This window comes from Panthera onca, chromosome D1 (assembly GCF_046562875.1).
Source record: "Panthera onca isolate mPanOnc1 chromosome D1, mPanOnc1 haplotype 2, whole genome shotgun sequence".
Taxonomy (NCBI): domain Eukaryota; kingdom Metazoa; phylum Chordata; class Mammalia; order Carnivora; family Felidae; genus Panthera; species Panthera onca.
In genome coordinates, this window is record NC_138348.1 from 75,103,288 (window position 1) to 75,120,168 (window position 16,881).

Consider the following 16,881-nt stretch of genomic DNA (forward strand, 5'->3'; position numbering starts at 1 on the left):
CTTATTGTTGAACATTTAGGTTGTTGCCAAGTTCTCACAACTAAAGCATTAGTAATGCTGCTGTTTCTCTTCTGATGAACTATGGCCTGCCCTTACATTAGGTTCACAAGAGCAGGATTATTATTAAAGGTATAACTATCTTCATGATCTTTGATACGGTGAGCAAAGCGTATTAAAAGTGTGAGTGATACATATTCTTGACCTAAGAGAATGGGACATTAAACCACGGAGGCAGCATCGCCAGACTGTTCATTCTGTGTTCACTCTGTAGGAAGCTCAGGTCATGGTTTGAGTGTGTTCATTTTTCATCAACTTCTGCTCTCAAATCTTGGAGGCACATGATATCAACTTCCAACGCCGAAGATCACACATGACAAAGATTTAACCACAAAGACTGATTAAAATGTTATTATGAGAATATGAGTGCCATTTTCAGCTTATGACACTTGTCAATATCACTTAAGCTTATAAAAGCCAAATTCATTTAAAAAGGCATTTGCAAGCAAAATAATTGTATTTTATTGAAAATTCAGAAGAGTTACAGTACTTTAAGACAGTTTTCTTCATATAATAAAGAAAAATAAGTTAAAAGAAAAAGAACTCAAGTGCAACGATAACTTAAGTTTTCAAACTAACAAAATCATTTTGAAAAACAAAAATCCACAGCTTAATTTATTCACGATATAAGCATGTAATTTCCTATCTGTTATCAAGAAAACTCTAATGGAATAATTTCTGGAGTGATCTTTCAACGAATGCATTATCTTTCTGGACCCAATTTAAATGGTATATTCATATTAGTATCTAATTCACATAGATTACTGGTGTATGTGTGTGTGTGTGTGTGTGTGTGTGTGTGTGTGTGTGTGTATGTAAGGACTAGCTAATTTTAATATGAAATTTTAAGAATGAGAGTTGTCATTTATCAGAGGGCAATAAATAGCATTTCTAGTCATTTCTTAAGCATGTTTTCCTATCTTCTAGGTGGAAATCAGCCACTTTCATTAAGGCATTTAGCCCAGTGAGCACTAGTGGCATAAACAAGATAGTCCATAAGAAAGCATCACTTATTACAGTTGGCCACGTCATGTTAGGAAGTGTCTTATTTCACCTTTTAGATCAAAGTTCTCAAATTTCCTTATGAAGGAGGAGGCTAGGTAATCCAAAATGAACAAAAAATACTCATTAAAAAAAAACAAAACTCATTTTACATGATCAACGGTATTTTTGCCAATTTTTTTTATTTCTCAACAGAAAATATTCATTGAGCCACGGGTATGATTTTAAAATTATTATTTCCATTATCTTTATTCTGTACACTGTCCTTTTTAAATAAAGAAAGAACTGAGGTGAAAACCTAATGTGGCTGTATACTATCATACACAAATGTACTTCAGAGGCTGGGCTGACATCTACAGTGACCAAGTGCCCCAGGTAAGCTAGAGGCAGACCTGCACTTCGCCACAGCTAGAAATGGCACTAATGCGGAACTTTAATTAATAGTCCAGTTAATATTTTTATAGTGCTTTGCAGTCAGACAGCTTTCCTGTAACTATTCTGAAAATACTGAATGAAATTAGGCCCTGTTAGGAAATTTACAACATGCACATTGCATAAAATGCCTATAAAAATGTTAATTTAAGTGCACTGCTTAGGTGGGAGGCAGAAATGGTTTTAATAAAGGAGAATCCAGCAAGGACAGAATTAAAACATGATGTGGCATTTGCTAATACATTGCACTCTTTTATTTGATAACATAATACCAACTGGTCTTTACCTAGGGAAAACAAGCCCCAATTCTTATTTATTGTGCAGAAATCTGACCATGTGGGGAAAAGAAGAGCCTCCGATACGAAAGGTCTGAAAGCCAGCGTTCTGACAAGTGGACTCTGGAGCTGGGAAAACCCTTTCGAACGTAGGGTGCTGATGATGACTGGCTTAGAGCAGAGGTCAGCAGAGGTGAGTAAAGCTCTCCTTTCTCTCCCCTACCTCAGTGGTGGAAAGGCCTCTCAGGCACCTGACTCACTTTCAGAGAGGAGGGTTTTTTACTGCAGTGGCGGGTGAAATGCTGAAGTCGCCCTAGCCATCATGTAACGGACCTAGACATCAAGTACACAATTTGACAGGTGCAACCACTCTCATTTTTCCAGGCCCCCAAATAAAAGCAACAGCTGTTCTAATCAAAATATCTTCTCCAAAAATCTTTTGAAACGTTGTAACTTGTTAAAACTAAATTTTCAGAGGAAAAATATGACACTGATTTTTTCGCAAAAAATATGCTTCATCAAAAATCCTTAAAGAAGAGTGCATATATCCTTTACATCTAAATAGTTTCTTGTTAAGAATTGGGACTAGTCTCTCCCTTTTTAGCCCCTCTTTCACCATCTCGACTTTCCTCTCATATTTAAAGTGTCGATCACTTAGTGAACTAAGTACTGGATGTCGATTCAGCACTCGCTACATAAGGAAGCCTGGCTGATAATGCACTCAACATTCTGTTCATGCTAAAATTCATTTATTGCTATAATCAACTATTCGAAATTCACTGAATTTGATGAATAAGGAAAATAAACAGGTCAAAGTATAAAAATAAAATTTCATGCATAGACTAGAAATATCTGAAGATACCTGGCAAAGTAATAGTACTTTCTATTAAATAATGGTTTTCAAGTCATTTTATACCAAGTTCTACATTTCTTTTAAAAAAACCTAATTTATTCTTAGAAACACAACTATGTAACAGTTTCAATGACAATTACTTTTCCTGTAACTTCTTCCACATTCTCTCAGTGTGACTGAAAGCTCAACATAATAGATTTGATACAAAAGTGTCACAAAAAATTATCGGTGATATCTAATGTAAGTGTTTAAAAAAAGTTTGATTCTTACGAATTTGTACAAAAATAAAGCTTCTGAGACTTTGTTAGAATTGTACTTGATGACTCATTAATGATGTAAAGCAAAAAAATACTTGAGCTAAGTTCACATTTACATATAAAAATACAGAATACATATACTACAGTGATCTTGACGATATCTTGTAGTATTACAAATTACCAGCCTGATTAAAAATGTCTTAATGTATGAATTTTTTTAAAAAAATCAAGATTCCTAATGTTTTAAACTTAAAAGTTTTCATCCATGTCAACTGAGCTTGTTTTCATTAATAACTGGGCTTGACAAATATGAATACAAGGTATTTCTCTGCAAGAAACCTGGAGTATCTCAATATTTAGTAGACAGTCTATTATTGCCTTGATTTTTCCTCAGTATAAATTTATGTTTTTTGTTAATTCTGCCCATTCAGACTGATAAAAGGCTATAATCAGGAAAGCCACAGGCTGGAAATAATACACAAATCCTGTATTTTGTCAGATACCTATTTTCTGCCATTAAGAAAAACGGTGCCTACAATCCCTAGAAAGAGAAGAAATAATGAGAGTTCCAGCCACAGACAGAATAGCTGGGCACCTCCAACTCACCAGCAGTTAAACCAGAAAGTGCTTTCTATTCTCTAAAACAAACAAACAAACAAACACTTTCTTTCTCTTGTTTAGGTTTATGTACCGGTAAGGCATCCTTTTTAGAGTTCTCTGATTTTATGCTCAGGTCACATATATTACTAAAAGATTGGCTTTCTGAGCTTTAAAATATAATTATGTAGATGCAACACTAAAGGCTAAACTGAACATACTTTATTTTTCTTGGATGTGATGTGAAAAATAAAAAATCTTGGACTGGGGTAAAAAGATCAGATTCTCTTGCTTGATCTCAAAGCTAAGTGGTCTTGACCAAGTTACTTACCCTTTCTGGACATCAAGGGAATTGTGTTGGATAACCCTTAAAGTCTCTTCCAAATGTGACTGAGACACTAAATCAGGATCTCCACAGCACCTCATGATTTTCATTGTGCAGGTCAACCACCATCATAGAATGGTGTAGAACAATTCTGGTTTAGAGATTTCTGATGCTTACATTAGAGTTTTCTATCCTTGCAAGGGCGATTCGTAAGTATTTGGCCTTCTAATAAAAACACAATTGAGATATTTTTACATTATACACAAAGTACACTTTGACATTCACCGAGATGGTCTGAAGATTTTTGTGAACTATGTCCTTCTCTGATTCTCTTATTGTTGGAACTTTGTTCTCTCCTCAGCTGGGTGGGGAAAGAGGAGCATGGGCGTAAAAGAGAATCTTGGTTAGAGTATTTCTGATTGAATGAAGAATAATGGAAGTCTTTTTATTCTTTAATTCTTCTACATTTTAATTTATAGTATTTTCAAAACTAACATTTTTTGAAATTATTAATACTCAAAACAAAGAATCTGTCATAGTTTACCACTACTGGTAAAGAATTACAGTTTACTACTGAAATGTCATTATTGTGCCAAAAGAAAAGAGAGTTTGGCTCTAACTTTAGACATATGGCAATGGACTCTACCAGTTCTTATTTTAATCATTTTCAGAACTGGGACAAAAGGAGAAGACTCATAATTCTGCTTCCACTATTTCAACCCAGACATAAAGCATGTTGAATTCAAATTTAGAGGAGGACTTTGTGGAGTGCCAGCTCTAACTTTGGGAGTAGGATAAATAATTTCTTCAACTGTTACATATGTACCTAAGAAGAAACCAACAACACCAGTGAATGCTATAGAAATATTTTTCAGGATCATCCATATATTGTAGTGTTCCTTAGAAAATGTAAGAATTTCAACCAGAGGTGGCAGGATCAGAGCCAATGTGCTGCTGCTCACAGCTCCAACGAAGGAAATCACAATGTCTAAGCGAGGAATCAGAATTGCTCCAGCACCTAGAAAATGAAAATACATATTTTCTTTATTTAAATATATACTGCTTAAATGAGCACTAAATGTAGATACATAAAACCTTGGATTGCAAGTAACTTGTTCTGCGAGCGTTCTGCAAGACAAGCAAACATTTCTAGTAAATTTTAACTTGATAAACGGGCGACGTCTTGCAATACGAGTAGTACATGACACGGAATGTCACATGATCCCAACCGAGCCGATGGTTCTTGAAATTCACTTTGATATACAAGTGCTTTGGATGACAAGCATGTTTCCAGAATGCATTACGCTCGCAAACCAAGGTTTTACTGTATTTTCAATACTTCAAAATTAATGCAAGTAGGCACTAACTAAATTGCTGCCTGTTGAAGACTCTGTCACACACACAAGGAAACCAAAACAGTGAGTGACATTTCTTGAACGGTGACTTTTCAACAGATTTTCTTACGTAAACAACTTTCATAACTTTTCTACTCTACTTTCTTTTATAACTTTTCTAAATTATTTCAAAATGAAAAATGAAAACAAAATAATGTACTACTACTACTGTTGACAGGATTTTCTTCCAAACTACTGGCAAATTTCTGAAAGTTCTGATCTTGCACTTTCTTGACCTCACTTACCCTCATCATAACAAAGGTATCAACAGAAGGTCTGTAAAAACTAAGACCCCTATTCCTGCTTCAAAATGTCCTAAAATGGTTCACTGAACGGCTTGCTGAGGGTCTGGAGCAGCTAGACAATGGAGTCTGCTCACACGTACCCCGTGACAGCCATGTCAGCCCTGCCACCACGGAGGACTCCACCCCCAGAGTCCCAGCTTTGAGGACCCCATCGAGGTCTGTGCCGGCTCTCCCTAACTTGTCTCCTAAAGCTCCATTTTTTTTTATCCCTCTCTTTATTTTTAAGTTTATGTACTTTTGCTTTCCTCATTTCTAGTCTCTCTGTCTCCTGCCAACCTTTCTGTGGTGTGTATATAATTTAACTTGGGCTCTTTGCAATGAAGTCTTCAGGGTGCAGCCTACTAGTTTCTCCACTTCTTAATTTTTAGGTTATGGGTGTTTTTTTTCCTTCCCCTATTCTTTTTGTGGCTCTCAATGTTTTCCCGGAGGACATGGGATTAGTTTGGAACCACTAGGTTTCTCGGAAATATCTGTTATTTCCTATTTAAATTCTTTTGAAATCTAAAACCAAAAATTATTTTGAAATTATAAACCTAGCCTCACACCTAGAGGACTGAAGTGTAGCAAAGTTTCTTAAATAAGATAAATGACTTGGAAGAAGCTGAAACTCTAAACTGGAAATGCTTCATAGAGTAGATTCCTTGTGGAATGGACGCTTGCTACATTCTCTTAACATTTTTCTCAAGGGCACTATAAGCATAACTCCCAAACACAATTAGGACCTCGCAAATTTCAGTGACTACATCCGTTTCATGGAGACACATTTCTACCTATTTATAGCAGACGGCAGTATAACAGACTGGCTGGATAAGCGTGACCAGAACAGAGCCATCGGAAGAGGCTTTCTTTTTGGAATTCATCTTTCCTCATTAATGTTTTTCAATAATCCAGCTGTTACTAGGAAAAATCAAGTGAAATATGGCTGAAAAAGCATGTGGACGAACACTATAGGTTTTTAAAATCTATTCAGACATTTATCAAACACTTTTGATCATGAAATTTATCAATTAGCTGAAGTCATCCTTTAAATGTTATATAATTGGGGCGCCTGGGTGGCACAGTCGGTTAAGCGTCCAACTCTTGATCTCGGCTCAGGTCATGATCTCACAGCTGGTGAGTTTAAGCCCCACATCGGGCTCTGTGCTGATGGCATAGAGCCTGCTTGGGATTCTGTCTCTCCTTCTCTCTGCCCCTCTCCGCTGGTTTGTTCCCTCCCTCTCTCTCTCAAAACTCCTTAAAATAAATGTTATATAATCAGTAGATACACGCTAGTAAAAAATGGCTTGAAGTTTTATTTTATAATGCTATTAGTAGACAAGGAAGATAAATATGTACACTTTAGGCAAAATCAATATATAAACACTCAAAATCACAGAAACAAAGGACAGTCTAGAATATGGGCAATTTATTCATTACAAATATTTACTATAGGATTACTGTAAATAGGCTGCCCTATGTCCTTTATAGACAGGTATTATGAGTAGATCTACTAAAAACCAATTAAGCTTATTCACTATTTGCCAAAACTACAGTATAGAGAAAAAGAAAGTATCGTTAAGGCACAAAGTTTCCTCTCATAAAAAAAAAAAAATCCTATTTTAAGTCCATTCTTGACAACTGTAGGGTGAAAAAAGATGTATCAGAGAAAAAAACAAAATACTTGGTATTTAACAACAAAACTGTAAGAAATACTCCAGCACATAAATTTTAATCACACAAATAATTAATGGTACTCCCCAGATACCTCCTGACTCTAAGATAGAATATGAGGTTACGAAATCGTATCTTTCCTCACCTGAAGTGGCACCTAACTTAAATGAAAGATTTTAGTGTATCTTCTCTAGTATTCTACAAATTAGTAAGATTTCTATTTTTTGGTGCTTTGTAGTCATAATCTCCTAAAACCAGAAAGCATGCTCCCAAAGCCAAAAACTTTCCAAAATAAAAATAGTAGAAAGATCAATGAATTGGATAATAACAAAAATAAAGAGTATTTAGCATATTTTACAGATTCAAGTCAAACATGGAATCAAAACATTGGTCTCCATGTTCATTACAATTCAAAACTTAACAGGTTCTTTCTAGAGATGTGCTCTTAAAGTAAAAAGTATCTGTTGTAGTCGATGGTGGCCACTGGCCAGCTTCTACTCACTCTTCTCCCTCACCTGTGAGAAGCCTCTATAGCAAGTAAGGTGCCTACAGGCAACAGCTAGGATGAGTCTGACCCATCTTTCCAAGCTTTTGAGTTACACTAAGAAGATACTTTGAAATGATGCTTCAAATGCTAAATAGAGCCTTGGACAAACCAATGCAACCCAAGCTGATAAGCCCACTACTTTGAAGGCCAATCCTACAAACCCAGATTCGGTACTTGGAAAGGATTATGGAACACTGATAGGTTATTCAATTTTCAAAGCACCTCCAGCTGAGCCTCCACTCTCACTGCTAGTGGTGAACAGCCTGCTCTGTGGACACGATGAGGTCCCATCAGCTGTGTACACATTCATCAGCGAGGAGCCTGCCCCAAAAGCTTGTCAAGTGCTCTAGAGAACAGATGAAAAACAGTCCTGCCATGAATATCAACTGGCCTTTACCAGGAGGTGCCCAAGACTCAAACGAAGTTCAGCGTCCAATGATGTGTCCCAATGAAGTAGAAGGGAACACTGCCTGGTCTGTGTTCTCTTTGTCCAAAGCATGCTGTAAATATAGCCCTCATATACCGTTCAATAGCTTTCACTATTTTTAACTAAAAGACAGAAGCAGGAAAGAAAACTGGCAACTCTCTGTGCCATGAACTCAGCTCTTGAGAAAAAGCCCGTGGCTTCTGGGAATAAAGTCATGGTAGCGGATATGCAGTGTGCTCTGTGCTTCAGCAGACAGGCAGCTTCCACATAACAATGGCAGCCAATGTGCAGAAATGGATGGAGTTCTCAAAATATCAGAAGTGTTAAATCCCGTTAATGTTTTCCTCAAGCTCCTTCAAGTGAACTTCAGTAATTTTTTTTTAAAGTTTTTTTTTAACGTTTATTTATTTTTTAGACAGAGAGAGACAGAGCATGAACAGGGGAGGGTCAGAGAGAGGGAGACACAGAATCCGAAACAGGCTCCAGGCTCTGAGCTGTCAGCATAGAGCCTGACGTGGGGCTCGAACTCATGGACCGCGAGATCATGACCTGAGCCGAAGTCGGCCGCTTAACCAACTGAGCCACCCAGGCGCCCCAAACTTCAGTAATTTTAAAAGGAGATATACTCTCAGAACTTATAGTCTTACATCTATATTAAAAGGACTTTTACTGAAATCAGTCTTTTTATGTAGTAGTCAAAATATCAATAAAAACAATGTGTAAGAAATATTTCAAATGACTTAAAATAATTTTTTCCTACTGAATGTTTTATTAGTCATTGGAGTAAGGGCTTACTGAATTCATTCCTCAGCGTGATTTCTGATGATTATTGTTGATACAATTCACTTAAATGATTACTTTGGAAAACAGGTTTCATCTCTTCTTCCCAGCTTTGCTTCTTCTTTACATCTAGGCATAAGATCCACCCCAAATTGCTCACTGCAATTTATAGAGTTGCCTCGAATTTCTAGCTCTCTCGTTTCTCTCACCTTGAATGGGCCAAGATGGTTTTCTTCCACAGAAAGCTGACCCATTTCTAATGGGTCATTCTAGGTCTAGGCAACCCCATTAGTTAGTTCAGTGTTATGGTCATCTTATATTTGTGGTTACAATAATAATGGTGACAATAATAAATGCTGGCTACTTTGTTAATATCCTTGAACTCTATAAAAATGCCATTAAGGAAATCTTATCTTCATTTCAAAGTTGAGGAAAGAGGGGTTTAAAGATGCTATGTAACTTGCCTAAAGACACCAGCAGGTGAGTGGTAGGTTTCAACCATCAGGTCAGTATGACCCCAAAACTCATGCTATTTCTAGTATATCACTGTACCACAATCAAGTTTCTTCTCCACAGGTCTCCATTTTTAATGCTTTCTGGTGGAGGCATTTTACATTGTGAAACCTTAATACAAGATTATATATTCCTTCAAATAATATAAATTAGCCACTGAAATAATTAAAGACCCAAACAAAATAAAACCCATTTCTATAGGTAGTCTTAGAGAATCAAACTGTTAAATACACAAAAGTTAGTGGAAATAAAAAACCTGAGGAAAATGAAAACCGATGTAAAATGTGTATGAACAATATAAGGAGTCCCTTATGCATCTGATTTAGATATATTTTAATCACCATTGATGTAGTTTTCAAAATAATAATTTGAGTAGTTCTTTTAAGTATGATAGGATCTGGTTTGTGTTTTTCTTATATAGTGGTAGAACAACAGAATTTTAACCCAAAAAGTATCTCAGCGAGGTGAATGAATTGTTTTTAACATATTAAAAAATATAACTTAAGTAGCTTAATTATAAGCAATTCAACAAGAATAATTATGATATAAATATGTAGTAATACTTACATGTAATACTAACCAAGAGGGACCTGACTGCAAATTCACAGATTTGTTTCCATTTAGCATGAAATTTGGATGTGATCACAGGGATGATGATCTCTGCCGGAACATAGAACTGAATTGAATATGTCACAAAGATGCCAAAGGAATATAGAATTTTCACTGATTGATATAACCTGTTAAAAGAATATTTCAAAATTCAGTTGATTCTTTTCCCCTCAGATTTACTCACGTATAAGTGACAAAACTGTAATAAAGTGTAAAACATGACTTAAGTATACATTGTGAAAAGAGTCCCGTAATTGAGTTCCATCAACACATCCGTCACCTCACATGTTTGTCTTTTTTCTTTCTTTTTGGTGAGAACACTTCGGTTCTACTCTCAGCAAATTTCAGTTAAACGCTACAGTATTATCAACTATAGTTACCACATTATACATTAGAACTTCTTCATCTTACAAGTAAAAGTTTGTACCCTTTTGTCAGACTCTTTTTCCCTATCCACCACCCCCTAGGAATCTGGCTTTCTTCCTTTTACCTTTAATGTTAGATAGGTAAGAAATTAACACAAACGTAGGCCAGTATCTTACTAATTAAATGCTTTTATCAAAAAAAAAAAAAAAGCTAGCTGATCTCTACTAAATTTCTAGATGACGTATGGACAGTTCATTTTGACAAGCCTAGAGAACTTGAATGTGGCAATGCAAAGATTTCAGAATATTGCTGGAAATATTTCATTTTAGGCTAAGCCAATGTTTAAAAAAAAATTTTTAACATCTATTTTTGAGAGAAAGAGACAGAGTGCAAGCTGGGGAGGGCCAGGGAGAGAGGGAGACACACAATCTAAAGCAGGCTCCAGGCTCTGAGCTGTCAGCATAGAGCTCGACGTGGGGCCCAAACTCCCAAACCGTGAGAACATGACCTGAGCCAAAGTCAGCCACTTAATCGACTGAGCCACCCAGGCACCCCTAAGCCAATGTTTTAAAGGCTAGGCTGAGTCTCATGAAGAGCTAATGTCTTTTCTTAACTTTCTTTTAAAAACTGAGCATACTGTTTGTCTTTGATATCTTCTTGATCTATATATAGAAGAAAAACTTCACATTGAACTTTGAGTTATGCTTCTCCTTGCTTAAAAATCTTGGTATGTATGTCATTAGTTGCAGAAATGTCATCATTCTTAGGTCCACAAGGAGGGCATCTAAATGGTTTCAACTTGCAAAGTCCTCTAGATTACACAGGGATTCCACCTATATAAAAGTTACATTAATAGGGAAATAGAGTTATTAGGCTGGTTGATGCCCAGTGCTTCAAAACAGCACCGCAAGTTTTAGTTTTATAAGTATCTTTAGAATTTCTACATTGTAGATGGTGTCTTGTCGAAATCAGTATACATATCCCTATAGAGACTTTGGTTAACTACCTTTTGGCTGGACAAAGAACACTTTTTAAATGTTGATAATGGCACACAGAGAAAACTAGAATCATAGGACTCAGAACATTATAGAATCTACTCTCTTAGGTTACAGATAATAAAATTATGTGTTGTGGTTTTTTGAAATTTTGAATATTTTGCAACAATTAAAATAAAAAAAAAAAACCAATTGCTCTTGTATTCTTTAAAGAAAACAAACAAACTGGAGAGGAGACCATGGATAGAAAGTGCCGCAGCATTAACACACGTCCTCTTTAGGCAGAAACATCATTGATAGCCCCGATCTTCCCTTTAGAGCTCTGCTTTCCCACCTGCAAGGCCTACGCACAGGGGAGAGTGTTTCTTCCTTAGGAGAAAAAATACAATCATTTTAAAGGGATATAAAATATTCCACTTTTGGTACAGAAAGTCCTAAATATTAATTAGGCTTTAAGCTTATTTCTGATGTCTTAAGACTTATAGTAAAGATTATCAACAGTTCTCTAAACTGTGGCCAAGCAAGAGGGAATTCATAAGTCTCCTTCTATAATATATGCATCATAGGAAGTTAAGAGGAAAGAAAAACAGCTGAGTAGGAATAGCTTTGAAAATACTGCAAACAACATAATTAAAGAAAGAAGGAACTCCTTAGGGCTAGCAACAATAAAATCTTAATATTAAATGCTTTCAGGATATATTTCTCAGCTTGAGGCTTGAGATTTAAATATAAACGGTCAAATTACTGCAATGTACAGAATAAAGACTCCTGCTTCATTTACTCTGATATATAATTATAGACAATTAAATAAATATTCTTACCAGTTTATTATTAGAACATTCCTTTTGTTCTAGTAATCTTTTAACTTATATGTTTTTAACAATATATTTTAAAATACATCTATGCATATAGGTATAATTACTTTTCTATTGATTTAAAACAAGTTATACAGGCTAAGGATCTGGTTATTATTAATGCCAGTCAATAACACTGATTATATGCAAATATTATCATTTGGTATTACACAGAGTACAAATGGGAAATAAAATGACATGAACCTTTTAAAGGCTAGTATACTTCCAATTATCAACCATAGAAGAGTAATTATAGAAATAAGAGTGTTTAAGAAAAGCACTGCAGTCTTTTAAAATCAATTGTTCCATTTTTACTTCTTTTCTGTTTTAAGAATCTACCAGTTTTTGTTTGACATCTATATTTTCAATCACCCTAAACTTTTTCTCTCATCATCTTTTCTACAGGGATTACCAACCTTTGTTCTTAATTTGGTTGTAAGCAGGCATCTACGTACTAAGTTTTAGAAATGAAGAGTTGAAAGAACAATCTACTCTTAAACTGTATGTCCAAAGGACAAAAAACTTTCTTAAAGTTATAGGAAGTTGTTTTGAAGATACAGAAGAATGTAAACAACTTTTAAATAACATTTAATGCACATTAAAAATTACCATGAAACTCACTGCCAAAGTTCTTGAAAGTTAGAGACCATGTTTTATTCTTCTCTGTATATTCTTAGCAGGTGGCAGATACTCATTAAGGAAATATTAATAATAAAAAATGGGTATGGATAGGTAGTTCTTAGAAACTATATTTATTCAATATCACAAATAAAAATACTTCAAAGAATAAAATAATTATTGCTTGAAAAAACACTATACTGGTAGCAAAGAAATTTAATATCTTAGTAAAAAACATAAGTGTGTGTTTTAAATAATTACTTTGCAGTCAATATATGAAATCTATGAAATCAGATTATGGGGCAACTAAATGTTCCAATGAAAACATTAGTTTTAAAAGCACAGCATTTCAAAATTTGCAATGCTTCTACTCTTTTCCCCACATTGGCTAATAAATCAAAACTCACCCTAAATTTACAGATACAAATATCTTAAAATTTTTGAAAAGCCAACCTGGGATATAAGCTGCCGACTGACTGTCTTTCTCTCAAGGCTGACTACAAAGCTACTCCTGGGATAACTATGATAATTCACTTGCCATCCCAGACCCTTGGTGATACTCAGGTTAAGAATCTGAGCTTAGTTCTGGGGCGCCTGGGTGGCTCAGTCAGTTGAGTGTCCAACTTCGGCTCAGGTCATGGTCTCACTGTCCATGGGTTCAAGCCCCGCGTTGGGCTCTGTGCTGACAGCTCAGAGTCTGGAGCCTGCTTCGGATTCTGTGTCTCCCTCTCTCTCTGTCCTTCACCTGCTTGTGCTCTGTCCCTCTCTCTCTCAAAAATAAACATTAAAAAATATTTAAAAAAAGGAATCTGAGCTTAGTTCCGTTAAGAAGAGACAAGTCTGAGGACTAGCTACAACCCTTACCAAGAACCTCACCTCATGCTAAGGTGAAAACTAAGACAAGGGTTATTTACTCTTCACAACTAGATTGAATAATGTAAACCACTCAACTTTTAGAGCATATTCACTAAACTAAGTATCACGAGGAAGAGATTTTTCATCTGTTCACCACTAGTTCCTGGAACAATACCTAGTACATAAAAGGCATACAATTAAGTATCTGTGAGATGCCCTTCATTTTGAATTTAATATTATTAATAACAGTCATTCTGATGAGGAAAGTCAGAGGCAGTTTGGGCAGGCCAGGATGCCCAGTTACAGGCAACTTTAATATTGCAAAAAGATAATTAAATTTGTCACAGAATTTTGACACCCATTAAAACAAAAGTGTAATGAGGGAAAAAAAAAGAATTTGTGAGGGAGAGGACAGAGGGATTAGTCTGGGATATATGAATCTTATTTTTCCAGTTTTCTTAAATTTATTTCTCTTACTGCTTTTTTATCGTGCCCTTTGGTGAGTCCATTCCTGCCTAAATATTTTCGCTGTAGGTAACAAGCTCCTCAGAGTTCAAACCGTTGATTGCCTGGTAGGATCCATTAAGACATGGCTTGATTACCTGCCATTACTTGTCAGCTTTATTTCCCAGAATATTCATGTTCATAGCTTGGGTATGCTACAAACATGGGCTTAGACTTGGGGTTTGTTCTCTTTGGGGAGGAAAAGTACCAGTTCAATTATCTTAATAAATCAAAATGCCTGCCTTATGCCTTCCCTGTTCTTCTGTATTTTTTAAAAATGTTTATTTATTTACTTTTGAGAGAGAGAGAGAGAGAGAACATGAACAGGCGAAGGGCAGAGAGAAAGAGAGAGAGAGAATCCTAAGCAGGTTCCACTCTGTCGGCACAGAGCCTGATAAGGGGCTCGATCTCACAAACCATGAGATCATGACCTGAGCTGAAATCAAGAGTTGGATGATTAACCTACTGAGCCACCCAGGTGCCCCAATTATTCTTCACTATTTTTTTAACTGAATTTTTCCTATCCAATACATGCTTCAGAAAGAATGCCACATGCGGGACAGCAGAAGCACCTTACTGCTTCTCAATATTTGTTTGTATGAAAACCTAACACCCTTGATATTTAGTGGAAGTGCTATGTGTGTTGAATGAATGAGTAACATGTGAATTTATTCTAGGCCAGGATTTTTCAAACTCTAATCAGGAACCATTAAAGGGGCTATGATATCAATTGGGTGAGTTGAGTTGTGAATAGGTTTTTTCCTAATACATAGACTGGAATAGAAAATATCAGGGGACACTGTATGCAGAATATACGTGTCTTTATTTAGCCTTATTACTTATTTCAGTTATTTACATGTGTGTGGGTGGTGTGTACCACAAAAACGCATATACACACAGACGCACATACACTTATTTCTATGATGGTTTTTCTATAAAACATTTTCCTTTCTTACTATAGGTTATAGTTTGAAAAGTTAAAAAGCCACCAACTGGAACCAAATAAGAAGGCACGGTAACTGTGCTGGGGAAAAGGTGAAGGGGTATGGAACAGACCTCGTGTTTCAGGCTAGTAAAAAGCAAGCAACATAACAAAAGTGAACAAAGGAAACCACAACAAAAAGAAAGATGTTTGTTCCTATGATGTATATACCATCACTCAGAAGGACACAGTAAGACAGAACCCACATAAATACTCTGTGCTATTTTAAGTCCTCTTGTGAACTTGTTCTACCACCATTGATGCTCAAATCTCCACACCTTCCCTTACAACATTGACTAGAAATCTTCACCTGCTGGCTTACATTCCAGAAATTGCTATTAGAGGAGGTAGAGAAACATGTAATCTAGGAAGATTTTACAATGAATATGGCATCCATGCTCCAACATAAATACTGTTCGTCTGCCAAATTCCACATTCCAGTATTTTCTTCAGGCTAATTTCATGCACACTTTTCCTATTTAGGACCTCCTTGATGGTAAGAAGAGTCTATAAGTTAAAGTAGTACATAGCAATTTATGTCAACCCCTGGGACCACGGTGTGAAGCACAGAATCTACATAAAGTGATATGAAAAATTCTTCATACCGATCCAGACAAAAAGAAACATCCTTTTATGGCCTGTGTAATGTTATCACGGTGGCTTCATTTGTATAGTGTTTTTAAATCAAAAGGTTATTTCCTCTTGGTTATTTTGCTTGCAACTGCACTGTGCCTTTGCTCTTCAGAGGACACATTCCTTCCTGGTGGCAGTGTGCTGGGGGTTCTCAGAGGATGGGTTAAACACAGTGGGTCGCCCTGAAGTACCAGTTTCAAAGGTTTTTTTGAGGGAAAACTATTTTTACAAAAAGCAACATCAAGATTATGATTATGTAAACAGAGAAGGAGCTGATACTATGCTTGAGGCAGGCTACTTGGGCAAGTCTATTCTCAAGACTCCCAAGGGAACACTTTTGTCTTTTTCTCTCCACTGTTTATTGGGTGATGTTAGTGGAAGTCTTGGAAAAACACTGCTAAAACATCACTCAACTAGGACTAGTAGTGGTGCCTTAGTTATATTATCAGGTAACATGGGAAATGCTATTAAACCTAGATTCCTATTTAGCAATCATTTACTAAGGGCCTCTTAAATGCTGAGCAATGTGCTAGATCACGGAGATACATCATCAGCCTAAAAGATGAAGGGTTCCTGCCCTTACAGTGCTTATATTTTAGCTCAATTATCATCTTTAAGACACATTCTTTGCTTAAAAATCTAAATGCGATCCACTGAACAATACAACTCATAACTAGTTTTAAAAGATGTCACCTCAAACAATAAATAGTTAATAACCTGGAGCCTCTCTAATTCATACTTTCTTTATCCCGGGGCTGCTTTCTAATGCAATATTTTCTTGTAGGAATACCCATTATGAATTCTGACGATGTAAGTCACATGACATCAAAAGCCCATTACAGCTCCTCATAGCTAGCAGCTACGGGTTCCCTAGGTTCTTACGACAGCCATCCGCTTTTATACCGACAGTAATGAGTACACTGCACATTCTCGGACTTCCTAGGCCTGTATCGTCCTAAGCACAGGGAAGGAAAGGAAAAGACTCATACAGAGCACAACAAGAAAGAAATCTTAGATATAATCCCATGATCATTCCGGTCCAAACTCCTCC

General features: G+C 36.1%; 1 protein-coding gene across 2 annotated transcripts in view; it reads right to left on the minus strand.

Annotated features, from left to right (window-relative positions):
- Positions 1–495: 495 nt before the first annotated feature.
- Positions 496–16,881, minus strand: part of SLC36A4 (solute carrier family 36 member 4) — a 50,749-nt gene continuing 34,363 nt past the window's right edge. For both annotated transcript variants that reach the window (XM_060605385.3, XM_078433001.2), the window contains 2 exons: positions 9,982–10,151; positions 496–4,816 (listed from right to left, as the gene is read on the minus strand). In XM_060605385.3, coding sequence (XP_060461368.2) covers positions 4,509–4,816; positions 9,982–10,151 — 478 coding nt within the window. In that variant the 3' untranslated portion in view covers positions 496–4,508. The remainder of the gene's footprint in view (positions 4,817–9,981; positions 10,152–16,881) is intronic.